This window comes from Somniosus microcephalus, chromosome 3 (genome assembly GCF_052327205.1).
Source record: "Somniosus microcephalus isolate GS21.2 chromosome 3, FLI_Smic_1.0, whole genome shotgun sequence".
NCBI lineage: Eukaryota > Metazoa > Chordata > Chondrichthyes > Squaliformes > Somniosidae > Somniosus > Somniosus microcephalus.
This window is the reverse complement of record NC_140989.1, coordinates 23,304,354-23,324,073: the sequence shown is the minus strand read 5'-3', so window position 1 is coordinate 23,324,073 and position 19,720 is coordinate 23,304,354. Positions and strand designations below refer to the sequence as shown.

The 19,720-nt window shown below is 47.9% G+C and overlaps 1 protein-coding gene across 1 annotated transcript in view; it reads left to right on the top strand.

The window, feature by feature from the left end:
* The window catches only part of arfgef3 (ARFGEF family member 3), a 179,041-nt gene extending 160,072 nt beyond the window's left edge, over nt 1-18,969 (top strand). Inside the window, exons 33-34 of the mRNA XM_085979326.1 lie at nt 9,819-11,031; nt 14,151-18,969. Of these exons, the coding sequence (XP_085835452.1) occupies nt 9,819-11,031; nt 14,151-14,342 (1,405 nt within the window). The 3' untranslated portion in view covers nt 14,343-18,969. The remainder of the gene's footprint in view (nt 1-9,818; nt 11,032-14,150) is intronic.
* Nucleotides 18,970-19,720: the final 751 nt, after the last annotated feature.

Sequence of the window (19,720 nt, the reverse complement as noted above, 5' to 3'; positions counted from 1 at the left end):
CAGGCTTTTTTACTTCACGTGTGGATCTTCTCAACACGGGTAAGTCTGATGTGTCTTCATGAGATTGTTCTGGCGGTGAATGACAAGATGCAGTTGCGGCATTGTCATCAATCTGCTCTTGAATAGTCTCTTGTGTTTTTAGGAGGGAACGGCGGTACCTCCTGAGAATCTGTCCTTCCTCAGTTCTAACAGTGTATGACCTTGGTCCTACTTCCTCAAGAACTGTAGCTTTCCTGTTCCATGCATCTGGATCCTCAATCCTGACAACATCATCCGTTGTCAATGGTTTTAGAGTTTTGGATGACTTGTCATAGTATGATTTCTGTTTCAGCTTTAACAGTTGAAGTCTCTGTCTCAGTTCCTCACTTTGCTGTTCTTTTGCACAGCAGGGTAGCGTGGTGCGCAACTTGCGACCCATTAGTAGTTCAGCAGGTGAAGAACCACAGTCTAAAGGTGAGGCTCGGTAGCTCAGCAGGGCGAGATAAGGATCAGACTTGCTTTCTGTCGCTTTCTTCAGTAGCTGCTTGAGAACTTGAACACCTTTCTCTGCCTTACCATTTGACTGAGCATACAAAGGACTGGATGTGATGTGCTGAAATAATGTGCTGCAAACTGTTGCCACTCCTTACAGTTGAAGCACGGACCATTGTCGCTAACGGCAATCCTGGGAATTCCATGTCTGGCGAAGATGGATTTCATATGCATTATGACACTGCTTGCTGTGGTGCTTGAGAGCAGCGCCATCTCAGGATAGTTAGAATAGTAGTCAATCACTATTAGATAGTCTTTACCATTTAAATGAAAAAGGTCCATACCAACCTTTTGCCATGCTGCTGTTGGTATGTCAGCTACTATCATTGGTTCCTTTGCTTGTTTGTTTTGGTGTTTCTGACATGTCTCACATTTGCCTATTATGTTCTCAATGTCCTTATTTATGCCAGGCCAATAAACAGTGCCTCTTGCCCTCCTTTTGCATTTTTCAATTCCGAGGTGTCCCTCATGAATCCTTTTGAGCATGACTTGACGTAGAGCCTGTGGAATGACTATTCTGTTCTGTTTTAGTAATAGTCCACTTGCGACACTCAATTCTGACCTTATGTGAAAATATTTTGGACAGGAACCTTTTGGCCAACCATGATGAATGTTCTCTATTACTGTTTGTAATACTGTATCTTTTACTGTTTCTTCTGCTATTTGCTTTGATTTTGTGTCTGACACGGGCAGCGCAGCAGTGACCATACTCACATGAACATCCACGTCTTCTTCAGTAGAGCTCACATGACTCATTGTGGGTGCTCGGGATAGTGCATCTGCTAACACTATGTATTTGCCTGGTGTGTAGATCAGTTCAAAGTCATATCTTTGCAGCTTCATCATGAGTCGTTGAATCCTTGGAGACATCTCATTCAGGTTCTTTTTTATGATGGCGACCAGTGGGCTGTGGTCTGTCTCAACTGTGAAGGTGGGAAGTCCATATATGTAGCCATGAAACTTTTCTAGTCCAACTACCAAGCCTAGACATTCCTTTTCAATCTGGGCGTATCGACACTCAGTATCAGTCATAGACCGGGAGGCATAGGCAACAGGCTTCCAATCTTCACCCTCTGCTTGTAGCAAGATCGCACCTAGGCCATCTTTTGATGCATCCGTTGACACTTTGATTCTTTTTGTTGGGTCAAAGAAGGTGAGTACAGGTGTGGTTGTCAGTACTGTTTTGAGGTTTATCCACTGTGTGGCTGTTCATGGTTCCAACACCATCATCAAGTTTGCGGATGATACCACGGTAGTAGGCCAGATCACCAACAACGATGAGTCAGCCTACAGGGAGGAGGTCCAGCATCTCGTGAAGTGGTGCGCCGATAACAACCTGGCCCTTAACATCAAGAAAACCAAAGAAATCATTGTGGACTTCAGGAAGTCTAAAGGCGGAAGTCACACCCCCATCCACATCAATGGGGCTGTGGTGGAAAGGGTGGACAGCTTTAAGTTCCTCGGAGTCCACATCACGGAAGACCTCTCCTGGTCCCTCAATACCTCCTCTCTGGTGAAGAAGGCCCAGCAGCGCCTATATTTCCTAAGGAGGCTGAAGGGATGTAACCTGTCACCCCTGATCCTCTCTAACTTTTACCGCTGCACAATAGAGAGCATCCTGACGAACTGTATCACAGTATGGTATGGCAGCTGTAGCTACTATGACCGGAAAGCCCTGCAGCGGGTAGTCAAAACTGCCCAACGCATTACCGGCACCCGGCTACCGACCATAGAGCACATATACCAGAAACGCTGTCTACGGAGGCCACGGTCCATCATCAAAGACCCTACCCACCCCAGCCACAGTCTGTTCGCCCTCCTGCCATCTGGGAGACGCTACAGATGCATTCGCACCCGTACGACCAGATTTAGGAACAGCTTCTTTCCCAGGGCTGTCATCCTACTGAACTCCACAAATAAACTATAAAGCCTGCACATCTGCCAATGCACTTTATTATGGTTATGTTATGTTAATGTATTACAAGCCAAATGTATGTTGAATGTTTAAATGTCTTAATCTAAATGTACACTCTCGGGAGCCGCCAGCCTACATTTCGTTGTACTGCACTTGTGCACTAACAATGACAATAAAAGTTGATTTGATTTGATTTGATCTTGTTCATGTCTTTCTGTCCATGCGAACTCATTTGTTTTATGTAGCAGGTCTCGCAGACAGGCTGTCTTGGCTGACAAGTTAGGAATGAACTTTCCAATGAAGTTTATCATCCCCATGATGCATAGCACTCCTTTTTTGTCAGTGGGTTGGGGCATTTTGAATATGGCGTTTACTTTTTCCATATCTGGCTCTATTCCTTTACCAGATAGATTATCTCCTAGGAAAGTGACTTCCTGGACGCCAAACTGACACTTGGCTTTGTTGAGCTTCAGTCCATTCTGGCGTATGCTCTGTAGCACGTTAGTCAGTCTCTCATTGTGTTCTTTCAGTGTGGAGCCCCAGATGATGATGTCATCAACATAGACCCGAACTCCTTCCAGACCTTCAATTATGTGTTCCATCGCTCTATGAAAGATTTCAGATGCAGATATTATCCCGAAAGGCATTCTGAGGAAACAATACCTGCCAAATGGTGTGTTGAAGGTACAGTATTTGGTGCTCTCTTCATCCAGTTTTAGTTGCCAAAATCCTTGTGAGGCATCGAGCTTTGTAAAGTATCTGGCACCTGACATTTCACTGGTGATTTCTTCTCGCTTGGGAATCTGGTAGTGTTCACGTTTTATGTTTGCATTTAAGTCCTTTGGATCCATGCATATTCTTAGATCATTGTTCTTTTTCTTTACACATACCATGGAGTTAACCCAGTCTGTTGGCTCTTCGACTTTCCTGATGACTCCTAGTGTGGTCATTTTGTCCAGTTCATTCTTGAGCCGGTCACGCAGGGGTGCTGGAACTCTTCGTGGAGCATGTACCACTGGCTGAGCATCCTCCTTTAGCTGGATCTTGTAAGTGAATGGTAGAACTCCAAATCCTTTGAACACATCCTGGAAATCATTCACTACAGAATCCACTGAGTCATCTGGTCTGCTTATGGCACAGTTTATACGGTAGACTCTCTTGACCAGTTCTAAGTCTTCACAAGCTTTATCACCTAGTATCGAATCAAGTCTTTCAGCCACAACAGAAAACATGAGATGATGCACTTTGTCTTTGACTGTCACTTTGAGTCTGCATACACCTAAGCTATCTATTTTCTGTCCATTATAGTCCTTCAGTAGTACTGACTTTTTCTGTATTTTGGGCTTTTCTTTCATATTGTTAATGTCACTCATACTGATTAAGTTTGCTTTTGCCCCAGTGTCTAGTTTCAAGGTAACTAATGCTCCATTTACCTGCAGTGGGATCATCCATTTGTCCACTTTTACTGCATTAACTTTATGTTCAGCATTGTCCATTTCTGAGGGCTGCACATTTTCTGTATCCTTTTTGATATCGTCACATGACACCATTCGTACAAAAATTGTCTCACTTAAATCAGTGTCCTCAATTACATTAACTCGTTGCCCTTTCTTAGTTTTTACTTTTGAAAAGCATTGTTTGGCAAAGTGATTCTTTCCATTACACTTTGTGCACATTTTTCCAAACGCTGGGCATTGTCTTAACTGGTGTTTGTAACCACAGCGTTTACAATTAAAAATGTCATCCTCCGATTGCTTTTCATTTCTGTTCTGCCCACGTTTCTTCCCCTTGTAGGACACAGCACCGACAGCAGCATTATCACTCATTACAATCGCATCATTATTGATTTCACTGAAAGTCTTCGCGTGCTTTCGAGCTAGCTCACTGGCTTGGCATATTTTCACCGCATTTTCCAAATTTAGTTCAGTTTCTCTCAACAGACGTTCCCTGACTTTTTTATCATGAATACCAAACACAATCTGGTCACGAATCATGGATGCTTTGAGCTCAGAGAAATTACATGTCTGTGCTTTCAGTTTCAGATCAGTTATAAAGCTATCAAAAGTCTCATTTTGCTGCTGTGTCTGAGAACGGAAGATGTATCTTTCATAGGTCTCATTCTTTTTGGGAGAGCAATGTGCATCAAATTTTTTTAGCACATCTTCTAATTTTTCTCTGTTCTCCTCTGGATTAAATACAAATGTATTAAATACCTCTATCGCCTGTGGGCCTGCAACCGTAAGCAGCAACGCAATCTTCCTTGCGTCTGGCTTCGTACCGAATCCGATGGCTGCAATGTAGAGTTCGAATTGTTGTTTAAGAGTCTGCCAATTGTAGTCGATGTTTCCTGTGAGTTTCAAACGCTCTGGTGGCTTCAAATTCTCCATGTCGCTTTTCACAATTTTCAGCAGATCTTCACCACCCCGGTACCATCTTATGTTCATTAATAAATAGACATTCTTATTATGAACACAGCTAGCTTTTGCTAGTTACTTTATTGAGCACATGTGGACTAGGTACTGTATCTGTAGAGGCTTCCATCTTGACTGCTGCCTTGTGGGTAGCCTAGTGCCTCATGGGTAATGTAGTCTTAATATACCTACAGCTGGGTAGTGTAGTCTTATACATACAGCTATATACAGCTCTACGGCTCCACCTAGTGTCCACTATAGAATGACATGTTATTGATCATTACATCTGGTGTCCAGTGTTTTATCTTCCCTCTGGTGTCCAGTGTTTTATCTTCCCTCTGGTGTCCAGTGCTTAATCTTCCCTCTGGTTTCCAGTGTTTAAATCCTGCTCCTGGTGTCCAGTGTTTTATCTTCCCTCTGGTGTCCAGTGTTTAGTCTTCCCTCTGGTGTCCAGTGTTTAATCTTCCCTCCGGTGTCCAGTGTTTTATCTTCCCTCTGGTGTCCAGTGTTTAAATCCTGCTCTTGGTGTCCAGTGTTTTATCTTCCCTCTGGTGTCCAGTGTTTAAATCCTCCTCCTGGTGTCCAGTGTTTAATCTTCCCTCTGGTGTCCAGTGTTTTATCTTCCCTCTGGTGTCCAGTGTTTAAATCCTGCTCCTGGTGTCCAGTGTTTAATCTTCCCTCTGGTGTCCAGTGTTTAATCTTCCCTCTGGTGTTCAGTGTTTAAATCCTCCACTGGTGCCCAGTGTTTAATCTTCCCTCTGGTGTCCAGTGTTTAAATCCTCCACTGGTGCCCAGTGTTTAATCTTCCCTCTGGTGTTCAGTGTTTAAATCCTCCACTGGTGCCCAGTGTTTAATCTTCCCTCTGGTGTCCAGTGTTTAAATCCTCCACTGGTGCCCAGTGTTTAATCTTCCCTCTGGTATCCAGTGTTTAAATCCTCCTCCTGGTGTCCTGTGTTTAACCTTCCCCTGGTACAGAGTGTTTAACCTTTTCCCCATGTCAGCCAGTGTTTAACCTTCTGTTGGTGTCCAGTGTTTAATATTCCTCCTGTTTGCACTGTTCTAATCTTCCTCCTGTTGCTTCTTTCTCCCCATGCTTGACAATCGAACAGGAAAATAGGGTAAGCGGTCAGTTTTAATTGTACTGGGCCTTGATCTTGCTGCAGTAATCCATTCCAGCTTTTCGCACCTGCCCGGACCGTCTCTTGTGTTCAATAGAAAAACGTCAACTGAGAAGGATGAGCAAAGGGGGTCAAATTTCAAACATACGCCATTTTGGAAAAAGTAAAAGTCACGCACTAAAATAATTTTTGCTCCCTCTGTTGATTTTTGATTCCTGTTCACCCTAAGTTCTAACCTGTTGTCATTTCATTGGCCATTTCAGCGGTTTGACCATATTAACTTCTTTATAGGTTGCCAATTTTTTTAAAGCAAAAAAAATCAGTATGAGGTGGGGTGTGTGGCCTGTACGTAAGTCAATAATTATTATTTTCCGGCCGGGGGGCGGGGGGGGGTGGTGGAGCGGAGAACCGCTTAAGCTTGGGCGTGGCTTCTAAGTAGAGGGGTCTCATTTCAGGATCGGCTCCATGTGTGTCAAAATGGTAAGAGAGCCTTCACGCCTGCAATGCATCTCTGAGGGAGTTGTCCCAAGAACACAGTTTTATGCCGTATAACAACTTGCATTTATATAGCGCCTTTAACATAGTAAAATGTCTGAATGCTTCATAGGAGTGTTATAGAATCATAGAATGATACAGCACAGAAGGAGGCCATTCAGCCCATCGTGCCTGTGCCAGCTCTTCTGGAGAGCTCGCCAATTAATCCAATCTTTCCCCGTAGCCCTGCAATTTTTTTCCCCCTTCAGATATTTATCCAATTCCCTTTTGAAAGTTACTATTGAATCTGCTTCCACCGCCCTTTCAGGCAGCGCATTCCAGATCACAACCACTCGCTGCGTAGAAAATCTTTTCCTCATGTCGCCACTGGTTCTTTTGCCAATCACCTTAAATCTGTGTCCTCTGATTACCGACCCTTCTGCCACTGGAAACAGTTTCTCCTTATTTACTCTATCAAAACCCTTCATGATTTTGAACGCCTCTGTCAAATCTCCTCTTAATCGTCTCTGCTTTCAGGAGAACAACCCCTGGTTCTCTAGTCTCTCCACATAACCAAAGTCCCTCTGAAGTTATCAAACAAAATTTGACACCGAGCCACATGAAGAGATATTAGGATAGGTGCCCAAAAGCTTGCTCAAAGAGGTAGGATTTAAGGAGCATCTTAAAGGAGAAGAGAGGCACGGAGAGATTTAGGGAGGGAATTCCAGAGCTTAGTGCCTAGGCAACTGAAGGCACGGCCGCCAGTGGTGGAGCGATGAAAATCGGGGATGCGTACGAGGCCAGAATTGGAGGAGTGCAGAGATCTCGGAGGGTTGGAGGGCAGGAGGAGGTTACAAGAATATAGGAGGATCCCTGTACCCCAAATATAAAAATCTAATTGCTTGGCATTCATCAAGGAGAAAGTGCTTAACTCCTCTAAGTAACTGGTCCATACACTACTTCAGGTATTCCACACTTCGACATAAAGTTTGCAGTAGATTGTCTTGTGGTGAAAACTCCCTCCAGCAGTTATCTTTGGATTGTCTATTTCAGGAGCTTGGCTCTGCTCCCAGTGCAATCACAGTGGCCTTTCACCACTGGGTAGCCACTGGGAATGTGACTGTCTGTTTAACAGAACAAACTTGAACAGCTGGAATAAGAGCCCGAGGCATTGGCACAGGGCAGATTTACCACAGCCCTGTGGCTCGCACGGTTACTGGGGAGGTGTTAACATTTTATCGCTGCTCGGACTGTAAGGTCCCCGATTCTCCTTGAAATGGTCCTCTCACATTTAATTATGTTTACATTTTATTATCTAAACATAGAAACACATTGCTGCAGTTCCTTTCTAACTTCCCTTCCTGGCCCCCATGCTAGCTGACATTGTAATTGGTTCCCTCTCCTCAGGTACTGTCCCCCTCCCTTTTAAAATTGGCATCATCAAAAAAATCCACCCTCATCCCCTCTTTCCTTACAAACACACACACTCAAAGAACACACACACACTCACACACACTCACACAGACACTCACACACACACACACAGACACACACAGACACTCACACACACTCACACAGACACTCACACACACTCACACACAGACACTCACACAGACACTCACACTCACACACACTCACACAGACACACACTCACACACACTCACAGACACTCACACACACTCACACACAGACACTCACACAGACACTCACACTCACACACACTCACAGACACACACTCACACACAGTCACACAGACACACACACACACACAGACACTCACACACACTCACACACACACACACACACTCACACAGACACTCACACACACACACACAGACACTCACACACACTCACACACAGACACACACACTCACACACACACTCACACACACACACTCACACACACACTCACACAGACACACACACACACTCTCATACACACACTCATACACACACACTCATACACACTCATACATACACACACTCATACACTCATACACACACATTCACACACACTCACACACTCATACACACACATTCACACACACTCATACGCACACACACACACACTCATACACACACACTCCTATACACACACACATACACACACTCATACTCACACACACTCATACACACTCATACATACACTCATACACACACACTCACACACTCATACACACACACTCATACACACACATTCACACACACACACTCATATACACACACTCATATACACACACTCATACATACACTCATACACACTCATACATACACTCATACACACACACTCACACACTCATACACACACACTCATACACACACATTCACACACACACACACTCATATACACACATTCACACACACACACTCATACACACACACTCATATACACACACACATACACACACTCATACTCACACACACTCATACATACACTCACACACACATTCACACACACTCATACGCACATACACACACTCATACACACTCATACATACACACTCACACACTCATACACACACACTCATACACACACATTCACACACACTCATACGCACACACACACACACACTCATACACACACACTCATATACACACACACATACACACACTCATACTCACACACACTCATACACACTCATACATACACTCATACACACACATTCACACACTCATACACACACACTCATACACACACATTCACACACACACACTCATATACACACACTCATATACACACACTCATACATACACTCATACACACTCATACATACACTCATACACACACACTCACACACTCATACACACACACTCATACACACACATTCACACACACACACTCATATACACACATTCACACACACACACTCATACACACACACTCATATACACATTCACACACACTCATACGCACATACACACACTCATACACACTCATACATACACTCATACACACACACTCACACACTCATACACACACACTCATACACACACATTCACACACACTCATACGCACACACACACACACACACTCATACACACACACTCATATACACACACACATACACACACTCATACTCACACACACTCATACATACACTCATACACACACACTCACACACTCATACACACATACTCATACACACACATTCACACACACACACTCATATACACACATTCACACACACACACTCATATACACACACACATACACACACTCATACTCACACACACTCATACACACTCATACATACTCACACACACACATACACACACACTCATATACACACACACTCACACGCACCTTTGCTGCTGTATTCCCTCGCTCTAAGTGCCTATCTATCTAAACCTCTGTCTTTTGATCCACAGAATCCCATTCCGGACAATCGTGGTGAGTTTATTATCCCACCAGGTGTTACTTCAAAATCTATACGACGTTTTGCTCGAAGAGTTTGTCAAAGGTCCCACTCCAAGCGAGGCTTCGGATCGAAGCGTGACCTTTGGAGAAACCAGGCCCGCCGGCTTCCTGAGGTACATCTCCATGCAGAACCTGGCCGTCATCTTCGATCTGCTGCTGGACTCCTACAGAACGGCCAGGGAGTTTGACACGCGACCCGGGCTGAAGTACCTGCTGATGAAAGTATCTGGAGTCGGAGGAGCCGCCAATCTCTACCGTCAATCAGCAATGAGCTTCAACATTTACTTCCAGGCTTTGATTTGTGCCATTCTGACCAACCAGGAGAACATAACCGCCGAACAGGTCAAGAAAATCCTTTATGAGGAGGAAGATCTGAGCTCGGATTCTTCCCAGCAATGTTCTTCGGAAGACGAGGACATCTTCGAAGAAACGGCTCAAGTCAGCCCTCCGAGAGGGAAGGAGAAGAGACAGTGGAGGGCTAGAATACCTTCCCTCAGTATCCAGCCCGTCAGCAATGCAGATTGGGTCTGGTTGGTGAAGAGGCTACACAAGCTGTGCCTGGAGCTCTGTAATAACTACATCCAGTTGCACCTTGATCTGGAGTGCTTTACAGAAGAGCCCCTGGCTATCAAAGGCGACCCCCTCTTCTTTCTGCCGTCCTGCCATTCAGAAGGATCCACCCCGTCCACTGGGGGCATGTCGGGCAAAGATACGCCTTCGGAAGAGAGCGCCAAGTGTTACGTGAAAGAGCAGGCGGCGGACGACGGGAAGACGAAAGGGCCGGGCAGCGCCCCCTTGAGCCCCAACGTGGAGAAGAAAGAGCAAGGCAGGAAGAAGGAATGGTGGGAGACCGCCGGCAACAAGATCTACACCATCGCCACTGACAAGACCATCAACAAGCTCATGTTCGAGTACAAGAAGCGCAAGCAGCAGCACAACCTGACCACCTTTGTCAAGGAAGCGAAGTCGGAGAAGGGGGAGGCGGTGTCCGGGAGGTGTCCAGATTCGCCTCTTCAGCGGCCTCACCAGCTGCTAGACCAGGGCCAAATGAGACATTCCTTCAGCGCAGGACCTGAGCTGCTCAGACAGGAGAAGCGGCCGCGCTCTGGGTCCACTGTAAGCTCCCACAGCGTCTCTGTGCGCGACACTGAGGCCCAGATGCAGGTAGGGTATGGCTTTAAAACGTCTAAAGCCACATTTTCATAGAATCATAGAATGGTGCAGGACAGAGAGAGGCCATTCGGCTCTTTCAAAGAGCGGTCCAGTCAGTCCCACTCAATGATCCCTCTAAGCTGCGCGGGTGTGCGGCCACGCAGTAATCTGCAAGGTTCCGCCCAGGCCACTCACTGGCTTTTCCATTGTAAATACTGCGCATGCGCAGAAATTTAAAGGGACCGCGCATTGAAATAAACAGGCCGCGTAGAACAAAGCGCAGCGCAGAGGGACAATTGGTCCCACTCCCCCGCTCTTTCCCCATATTCCTGCAATTTTTCTCCTTCAAGTATTTATCCAATTCCCTTTTGAAGGCTACTATTGAATCTGTGTCCATAGCATTCCAAATCCTAACCACTCGTTGCGTAAAAAAGGTTTTCCTCATGTCGCCTCTGGTTCTTTTGCCAATCGCCTTAAATCACCTTTAGTTTAGAGCTTTTATTGATCCTCCCCTCCCTCCCTCTTTTTCTTTAATCCCCCAACCATTCTCCTTTCCTGAAGGTGCCGGTCCTTGCTGGAGCTCAGCCCTCGCTCGAGTACGTGCCTGGACAATAAGGACCAGACTTTCTGTTTCGATGCTGGTCAAGCTAAGATTTCCCCCTCATTCATTTCAATTCAATTTTCAATTTTTTCAATTTTATTTGTCACATAACCAAATACAACAACTGAAATCCAGTCAGTGAAATGCTTTTTTCTTAACGAGCCGAGCGCACCAAGCAGCAAAGGACACTTAGCTGCCTGGTACGCACGGAGCCCGCAAGGACGGCAGCCATCTTCATCGGCGCCATCACAATAGGGTCCGCTCTCGCCTCGCTCCGTCTTTCCCGCACTCCTCCCGCACTCCGCACTCCTCCAATGGGCAGTAAAGCACCGCTTAAGCATCAGCGAGCTATTTGGTGCAGCCCAGACAGATCCTGTTATCAGCTAGGCATTAGCAAAGGGCGACTGGTCTTCATCGAACATGCGTCCTGTAGATTAGTGGCTATGGTACTGGACTTACAATGCTGAAAACCCAACTGGTCCCCTACTGTCCTTCAGGGAGGGGAGTCTGGCACCTCCCCACCTGGTCTGACCTACTCTCCAGTCCCACAGTAGGTGGCTGACTCTAGTGCCCTCTGAAGTGGCATAGCAAGCCAGTTGTTTGTAAAAGCAATTACTCAAGTGGAAATGCCTACCACCTTCTTGGGACATCTAGGGATGGACATTGAATCCAGTGTTGCCCACATCCCAAGAACAAATTCCTCCAGGGATTCCGCCGAACCTCCACCGTAGTTACGGTTGGAGAACCCCAAGAGACGTTAATGGCGGGCATCTTCAGGGGAGCGAAAGATGTTTTTGTTCCTGGTTTCCTTGTTTTCAAATCCCTCCATTGCCTCTCCCCTCCCTGTCTCTGTAACCACCTCCAGCCCTACAACCCTCCGTGATTTCTGCACTCCTGCAATTCTGGCCTCTTGCGCATCCCCGATTTTCAACTCTCCGCCATTGGCGGACGTGCCTTCAGCTGCCTGGGCCCTAAGCTCTGGAATTTCCTCTCTAAACCTCTCTGTCTCTCTCTCTCTCCCTGAGTCAACATGGTTTTATGAAAGGGAAATCGTGTTTAACAAATTTTCTAGAGTTCTTTGAGGATGTAACAAACAGGGTGGATAAAGGGGAACCAGTGGATGTGGTGTATTTGGATTTCCAGAAGGCATTCGATAAGGTGCCACATAAAAGGTTACTGCACAAGATAAGAGCTCACGGGGTTGGGGGTAATATATTGTAGTGGATAGGGGATTGGCTAACTGACAGAAAACAGAGAGTCGGGATAAATGGGACATTTTCCGGTTGGCAATCAGTAACTAGTGGGCTGCCACAGGGATCAGTGCTGGGGCCTCATCTATTTACAATCTATATTAATGACGTGGATGAAGGGACCGAGTGTACTGTAGCCAAATTTGCTGATGATACAAAGATAGGTGGGTTAGCGAGTTGTGAGGAGGACACAGAGTCTGGAAAGGGATATAGATAGGTTAAGTGAGTGGGCAAAAATTTAGCAGATGGAGTATAATGTGGGAAAATGTGAGGTTATCCACTTTGGAACGTAGAATGAAAAAGCAAATTATTATTTAAATGGAGAGAGATTACAAAATGCTATGTACAAAGGGATCTGGGGGCCCTAGTACATGAAACACAAAAAGTTAGCATGCAGGTACAGCAAGTAATTAGGAAGGCTAATGGAATGTTGGCCTGTATTGCAAGGGGTATGGAGTATAAAAGTAGGGAAGTTCTGATACAACTTTACAGGGCGCTGGTGAGACTGCACCTGGAGTACTGCGTACAGTTGTCTCCATATTTAAGGAAGGATATACTTGCATTGGAGGCAGTGCAGAGAAGGTTCACGAGGTTGATTCCTGAGTTGAAGGGGTTGACGTATGACGAAAGGTTGAGCAGGTTGGGCCTATACTCATTGGAGTTTAGAAGAATGAGAGGTGATCTTACTGAAACATATAAAACTCTGAGGGGGATTGACAAGGTGGATGCTGAGAGGATGTTTCCCCTCGTTGGGGAATCTAGAACTAGGGGGCATAGTTTCAGAATAAGGGGTCGCCCATTTAAGACGGAGATGAAGAGGAATTTCTTCTCTCAGAGGGCCGGGAATCTTTGGAATTCTCTACCCCAGAGAGCTGTGGGGGCGGAGTCATTGAATATATTCAAGGCGGAGATTGACAGACATTTGAACTACAGGGGAGTCGAGGGGTGTGGGGAGAGAGCGGGAAAGTGGTGTTGAGGCCAAGATTGGATCAGCCATGATCTGATTGAATGGCGGAGCAGGGTCGAGGGGCCGATTGGCCGACTCCTGCTCCTATTTCTTATGTTCTTCCTTTAAGATGCTCCTTACAATGTACCTCTTAGCCTGAGCTTTTGGTCACCTGTCCTAATATTTCCTTGTGTGTCTCGGTATCACAATTTTATTTGATAACCCTCCTGTGCAGCGCCTTGGGACGTTTTACTGTGTTAAAGGCGCTGTATAAATGCAAGTTGTTGTTGTTGGGTCATGTGGATGTCTGACTAAAATGGCTTTTCAATTGTAGGCCTGGACCAACATGATACTAACCGTCCTCAACCAAATCCAGCTGTTGCCGGATCAGACGTTCACGGCACTCCAGCCTTCGGTGTACCCGAGTATCAGCCAGCTCACCTGCCACGTTACCGATGTCCGGGTTCGTCAAGCTGTCAGGGAGTGGCTGGGAAGAGTGGGAAGAGTCTACGATATCATCATGTAAAAGAAAACAGAGAGAGGGGAAAAAAAAATCTATATTTATGAAGCACAATGGTTCAATTTCAATCTGCTGACGGCGATACTTTCCCTGTCAGATCTCATTTTGCTCCAGTGCCCCCACACCATTCATTGTTGCTGCAATACACCGAGGCCATTGGCCTGCTCCCTTGGAAGTCGCTCTCGTAAAAGGGGTTGTATTGAGGGGGTTGAACTCTACAGTGCCATGAGTGGGACTGTCCCTGTAGCTTTATTTGAGAGTGAGGGTGGGGGCGGGGGAGATATTACACGTCCCACAGTTAGATCTGTAAGGCACGGCGTGACCAGCTCGGTCCTGACCGGGATGGATAGCAGGGTGGGGGGGGGGGGGGGGAAGAAGGGGAGCTGGCAGGTCAACAAGGCCGCAAGGTAGATGCAGTTGAGGGAGGCCATTTTATGATCCGCCTTAGCTCAACCGCCTAAGCAAAAACAAACCTGCGGTCGCCCCAGGGGTGGAGCATCTCGACAGCGGCAGGGGGGGTGAAACGGGCGGAGGTGGCTCGTTCTCCTGCCCGTTCTCCTGCTCGTTCTCCTGCCCGTTCTCCTGCCCGTTCTCCTGCTCGTTCTCCTGCCCGTTCTCCTGCCCGTTCTCCTGCCCTTTCCAGCGACGTCAATGCGCTGCCGCCCGTTTTGTGGTCTCGCCAAAGTTCAAAGCTCAACCCCATGTTTCTTGAATGAGTCCGAGGTGTTTGCCTCCAGTAGACTAGAGAGGAGGCGGTGCCAAATGTTGGTTGCTCTTCCTGATATCCATCCCAACTTGACCTTCCCCCCCCCCCCCCCAGTTTCAGCGTGTAACTCCCCCCTCGTTCTGCCGCCTTGACCTACTGTGAAGTCGTGCTCTGGAGTTGCCTTTTCGACACCAGTCTCTTAACCAGTGCTGCTGCTTTTGAAGTGTTTTTATTGATCAGTGTGATCTTGAGGCAGATGTTTCCGCAGTGAAAGTGGCATTCCTCAAATGGATGTTATTAAGGACCCAGCACTGCAGTTTTACAGTCACGCTAATGCACCATTTGCATTTATGTAGCGTCTTGGGACATTTTCTCTGTGTTAAAGGCGCTATGTAAATGCAAGTTGTTGTGTTGGATTCGACACTAACTGTTGGTCTCTTGCTCCCTCCCCATCAAAACCATGAGCTTCGTGAGGTTTGTTTCTTTTCTTGTTTCAGAACTTTGAACAGTTGAATGTTGTGACTAGAATAAGCCTTTCACCCACAGAAACTTTGATTAGGGTCTTTGGACCAAAATTCCCACTTACGCCCAACGTTTCCTGTAACTTTTTTTTGGTGCGCAGTTAACTGGCTCCGCGACCCATTCAATTTTTCGCGCACGTGCGGTTATTTCCGTTGTAAAGCCGGCCGGTGGCCCGCGCGGGACCTCCAGACCGGTGTGCGGCCGCGCAGCTTAGCGGGAACGTTGCTTACATCACCTCCGCCCCGCCCCCCCCCAACTTCAATCATAGAATCATACAGCACAGAATGAGGCCATTCGGCCCATCGTGCCTGGGCCGGCTCGCTGAAAGAGCGATCTCATTAGTCCCATTAGTTCCGACTAGTTCGATATAAACAGCAATGAATGGATCCTGGGTGAACCCCCCTCCAGTTTTAACTCAATGCCGGGAGCAGTGAAGGTTATCACACAGGGATGGGCGCAGTCAGGTTGTCAGTGCCACGGACGATGTCATGGTCACCTGACTACTATCTCCTCCTTTGGCTCGGTGGGTTAAATTTTGTTTGATAACCTTCCTGTCCAGCGCCTTGGGACGTTCGACGTTAAAGGCGCTATGTAAATGCAAGTTGTTGTTGAGTTGGCTGATCCAGCGCTCCTGCTCCTGTTGGTGATGCGGCCGAATCAGATTCCAGATTGACCTTGTCGCGTCTGTGACCCGTCTGCGTTCAGTCTCGCGAGCTCTTTGCCACCGTCGGCTTTGGAGCAGGTTTTCAGCCAGTCAAGGTCCGATGTGGCTCCCACCTCCAAACTGCATGGTGGGACATCGGATAAAGAGAAAGGAAAGTATGTAAAAAAAAAAATTTTTAAACAGAAAAAAATACCGAATAGAAATAGGGTATATTGCACAGAAACAAAGTGAAATTAAATTACATAAGTAAGAGAGAGATGGGGGAGGAAGGAGAAGAGGGAAACAGAAATACTAGGTACATGGTAAAGGAGAAAGAAACAGTGGCCTAGAAATTCAGTGGTGTTAGCGCCCACTTAGCGCCTAAAGAGGTCTTTTGCGCCGGCGCTGTTGGTAGCCTGGAATTCAGTGTAGCGCAAATGGTGGCGTTAGCCGGTAGCGCTGCGCCGGCACTGATGACGTCATCGGTGTGCGCAGCGCCCCGGTTCCAACGCGATGCCAGCCCGACGCCCAAATTCAGTTGCCGCCGCCTCTCCCGTAGCGGGCGCAAAGAGCGTTTGTAAAACGGGGCCTTGCAGCTCCGAGAGGCTGGGGCGTAAAGGTGGAGGTGCGGCCGGCCGCTTTCCCGGCGGCCGCTTGGCCGCACCTTCCCGGACTCCCACACCACCCCCCCCCGCGGCATTGGTCTCTGACCCCCGCGAGCCCGGCACTTCTCCGTGGTGCTGGGCTCATTTGCCGGGGGAATCCAGTGGCGATCTCACGGCTGCAGGCAGCTCCTCAAGAGAAGGAGGAGGCCTGCAGTACCCCAGCCTGCCGCACCGCATCGGGTGGCGCTGCGGCAGCTGGACGCCTGAAATTGACTTTCAGCGCCCCAAGCGGAGGCGGCCAAACCCTGCAATAGCGCCCGCCTCCGTCTTGGGGCGCTGCAACTGAATTTCAGGCGGGCGCTACGGGAATCCGGGCGTGCGCTAACTTTCGGGCGCTAAAGACCTGGCGCGGCGATAGCGAATTTCTAGGCCAGTGTCTTTTTTCCAACCTTCCCAATGGATGCTCCACCTCCCACATGGAGTTCCACTCATCCATCACCCCGGCCTTGGTAATCCTCATGGGACTTCAAAATCCCTGCCCTTGTCAATAAACGCCTCAATGTCCTTGCTGCCCCAAACTCTCGCAGTCTCCTCCAACCTTCGATCCACCTGATCCACGTGACCTGCTGCAACACTCGCTCCACCGGAACTCCTGGGACCTCCACCAACACTCACTCCACCGGAACTCCTGGGACCTCCACCAACACTCGCTCCACCGGAACTCCTGGGACCTCCACCAACACTCGCTCCACCGGAACTCCTGGGACCTCCACCAATGCTCGCTCCACCGGAACTCCTGGGACCTCCACCAACGCTCGCTCCACCAGATCTCCTGGGACCTCCACCAACGCTCGCTCCACCAGATCTCCTGGGACCTCCAACAACACTCGCTCCACCAGATCTCCTGGGACCTCCACCAACACTCGTTCCACCAGAGCTCTTGGACCTCCACCAACGCTCGCTCCACCAGAACTCCTGGGACCTCCACCAACACTCACTCCACCAGAACTCCTGGGACCTCCACCAACGCTCGCTCCACCAACACTCGCTCCACCAGAACTCTTGGACCTCCTCCAACCCTTGATCCAGCCGATCTACACGACCACCTTCAGCCCTATGATCCTGCTTGCATCCTCTTCTCTCCCAGCTCTAATCTACTATGCAATGCCGCCATCCCCACCCTTGCTCTACCCTCAGGGAGACAGAGCCTTCGCTCATCTTACCCCCACACACTGTACAGAATTATAAACAGAAAATGCAGGAAATAGCAGCTCAGGATGCTGTCTAACCTGCTGAGTATTTCCAGGATATTGTGGTTATATTTAAGATTTCCAGCATCCGCAGTGTTTTGCCCACTATACAGAGGTGCTGCGTAAATCCCAGAAAAGCGTTTGTTTCCCAGGCACTTTTGCCAATGGTGTAGAACTCTCAAAGAAGCTCAATCCCTCTGTGGTCTTTCCATTTCTTCTTCTTCAATTATTTCTGCTTATTCTTGTTGCGTAAGGCTATCAAGGGACATGGAGCTAAGGCGGGTAAATGGAATTAAGATACAGATCAGCCACGATGGAATTGAATGGCGGAGCAGGCTCGAGGGGCTGAATGGCCTCCTCCTGTTCCTTTGCTGCTCCCCCAAACATGACAGAGACCACCCGCCTTCCACCTTTCCCCCAACCAAGATGGCGGCCGGGCAACCTATGGCCAGGTCTTTAGTCGGTGCCGCCTTGTGACTGGCCAACAGAGGTTGCGCCAGATGAGACTCATCCTTTGGTTTTATATCTTCACCGAGGGCAGAAACTCCATACTCCCCCCCACTGACTCGGCCCCAGGTGAGATTGGGAAGACCTCTTGTTGCAAAGATTCAGTACCTCAATCCAGATGTCACCAACCTGCGACGACGCTCTGTGTCATATGCTAGTTTTGTCACACTGGGCTTATTTTATCACATTGGCATCACATTGCCTCACAACGCCAGGGACCCGGGTTCAAATCCGGCCTCAGGTGACTGTGTGGAGTTTGCACATTCTCCCCATGTTTGCGTGGGTTTCCTCCAGGTGCTCCGGTTTCCTCCCACAGTCCAAAGATGTGCGGGTTAGGTTGATTGGCTATGATAAAATTGACCCTTAGTGTTAGGGGGATTAAATATGTGGGGTTACGGGAATAGGGTGGGGTAGGGGTTACGGGGATCGGGTGGGATATGTGTCGGTGCAGGCTCGATGGGCCGAAATGGCCTCTATCTGCACTGTGAGGTTTCTGTGATTCTGTGAAGAGTACAAGTAAAACTAAAATTACATTTGAACCCAATACGTTTTAATATTGTCCCCCTACTATTGCGTGATGCTCTTAGTTCATCAACTCAAGTGTCTCCCATCACCAGCGACAGGCCTATAGCCACTAGTATTTCAATCGCCAAGGATTATAAGATGCTCGCACACCGTGAGACCCATGCTGGCACTGCCGACTCCCAAGGCACAAGTGGCACGCAACCCAAACGGTAAAGCCGCCAGGATTCGGTAACACCAGTGGACTCGGAAGACCCATCTTCTTACCGGCTGGCCGTAGCACATCCAGCAGATTCACCTTTAGAAGATCGTGGGTTCAAGTCCCCGCTCCAGAGACTTGAGCGCATAATCTAGGCCTGACACTCCCAATGCAGTACTGAGGGAGCGCTGCACTGCTGGAGGTGCCGTCTTTCGGATGAGACGTTAAACCGAGGCCCCGTCTGCTCTCAGGTGGACGTAAAATATCTCATGGCACTATTTGGAAGAAGAGCAGGGGAGTTATCCCCGGTGTCCTGGCCAATATTTATCCCTCAATCAAAATCACTTAAAAAAAAAAAACATTATCTGGTCATTATCACATTGCTGTTTGTGGGAGCTTGCTGTGCGCAAATTGGCTGCCACGTTTCCTA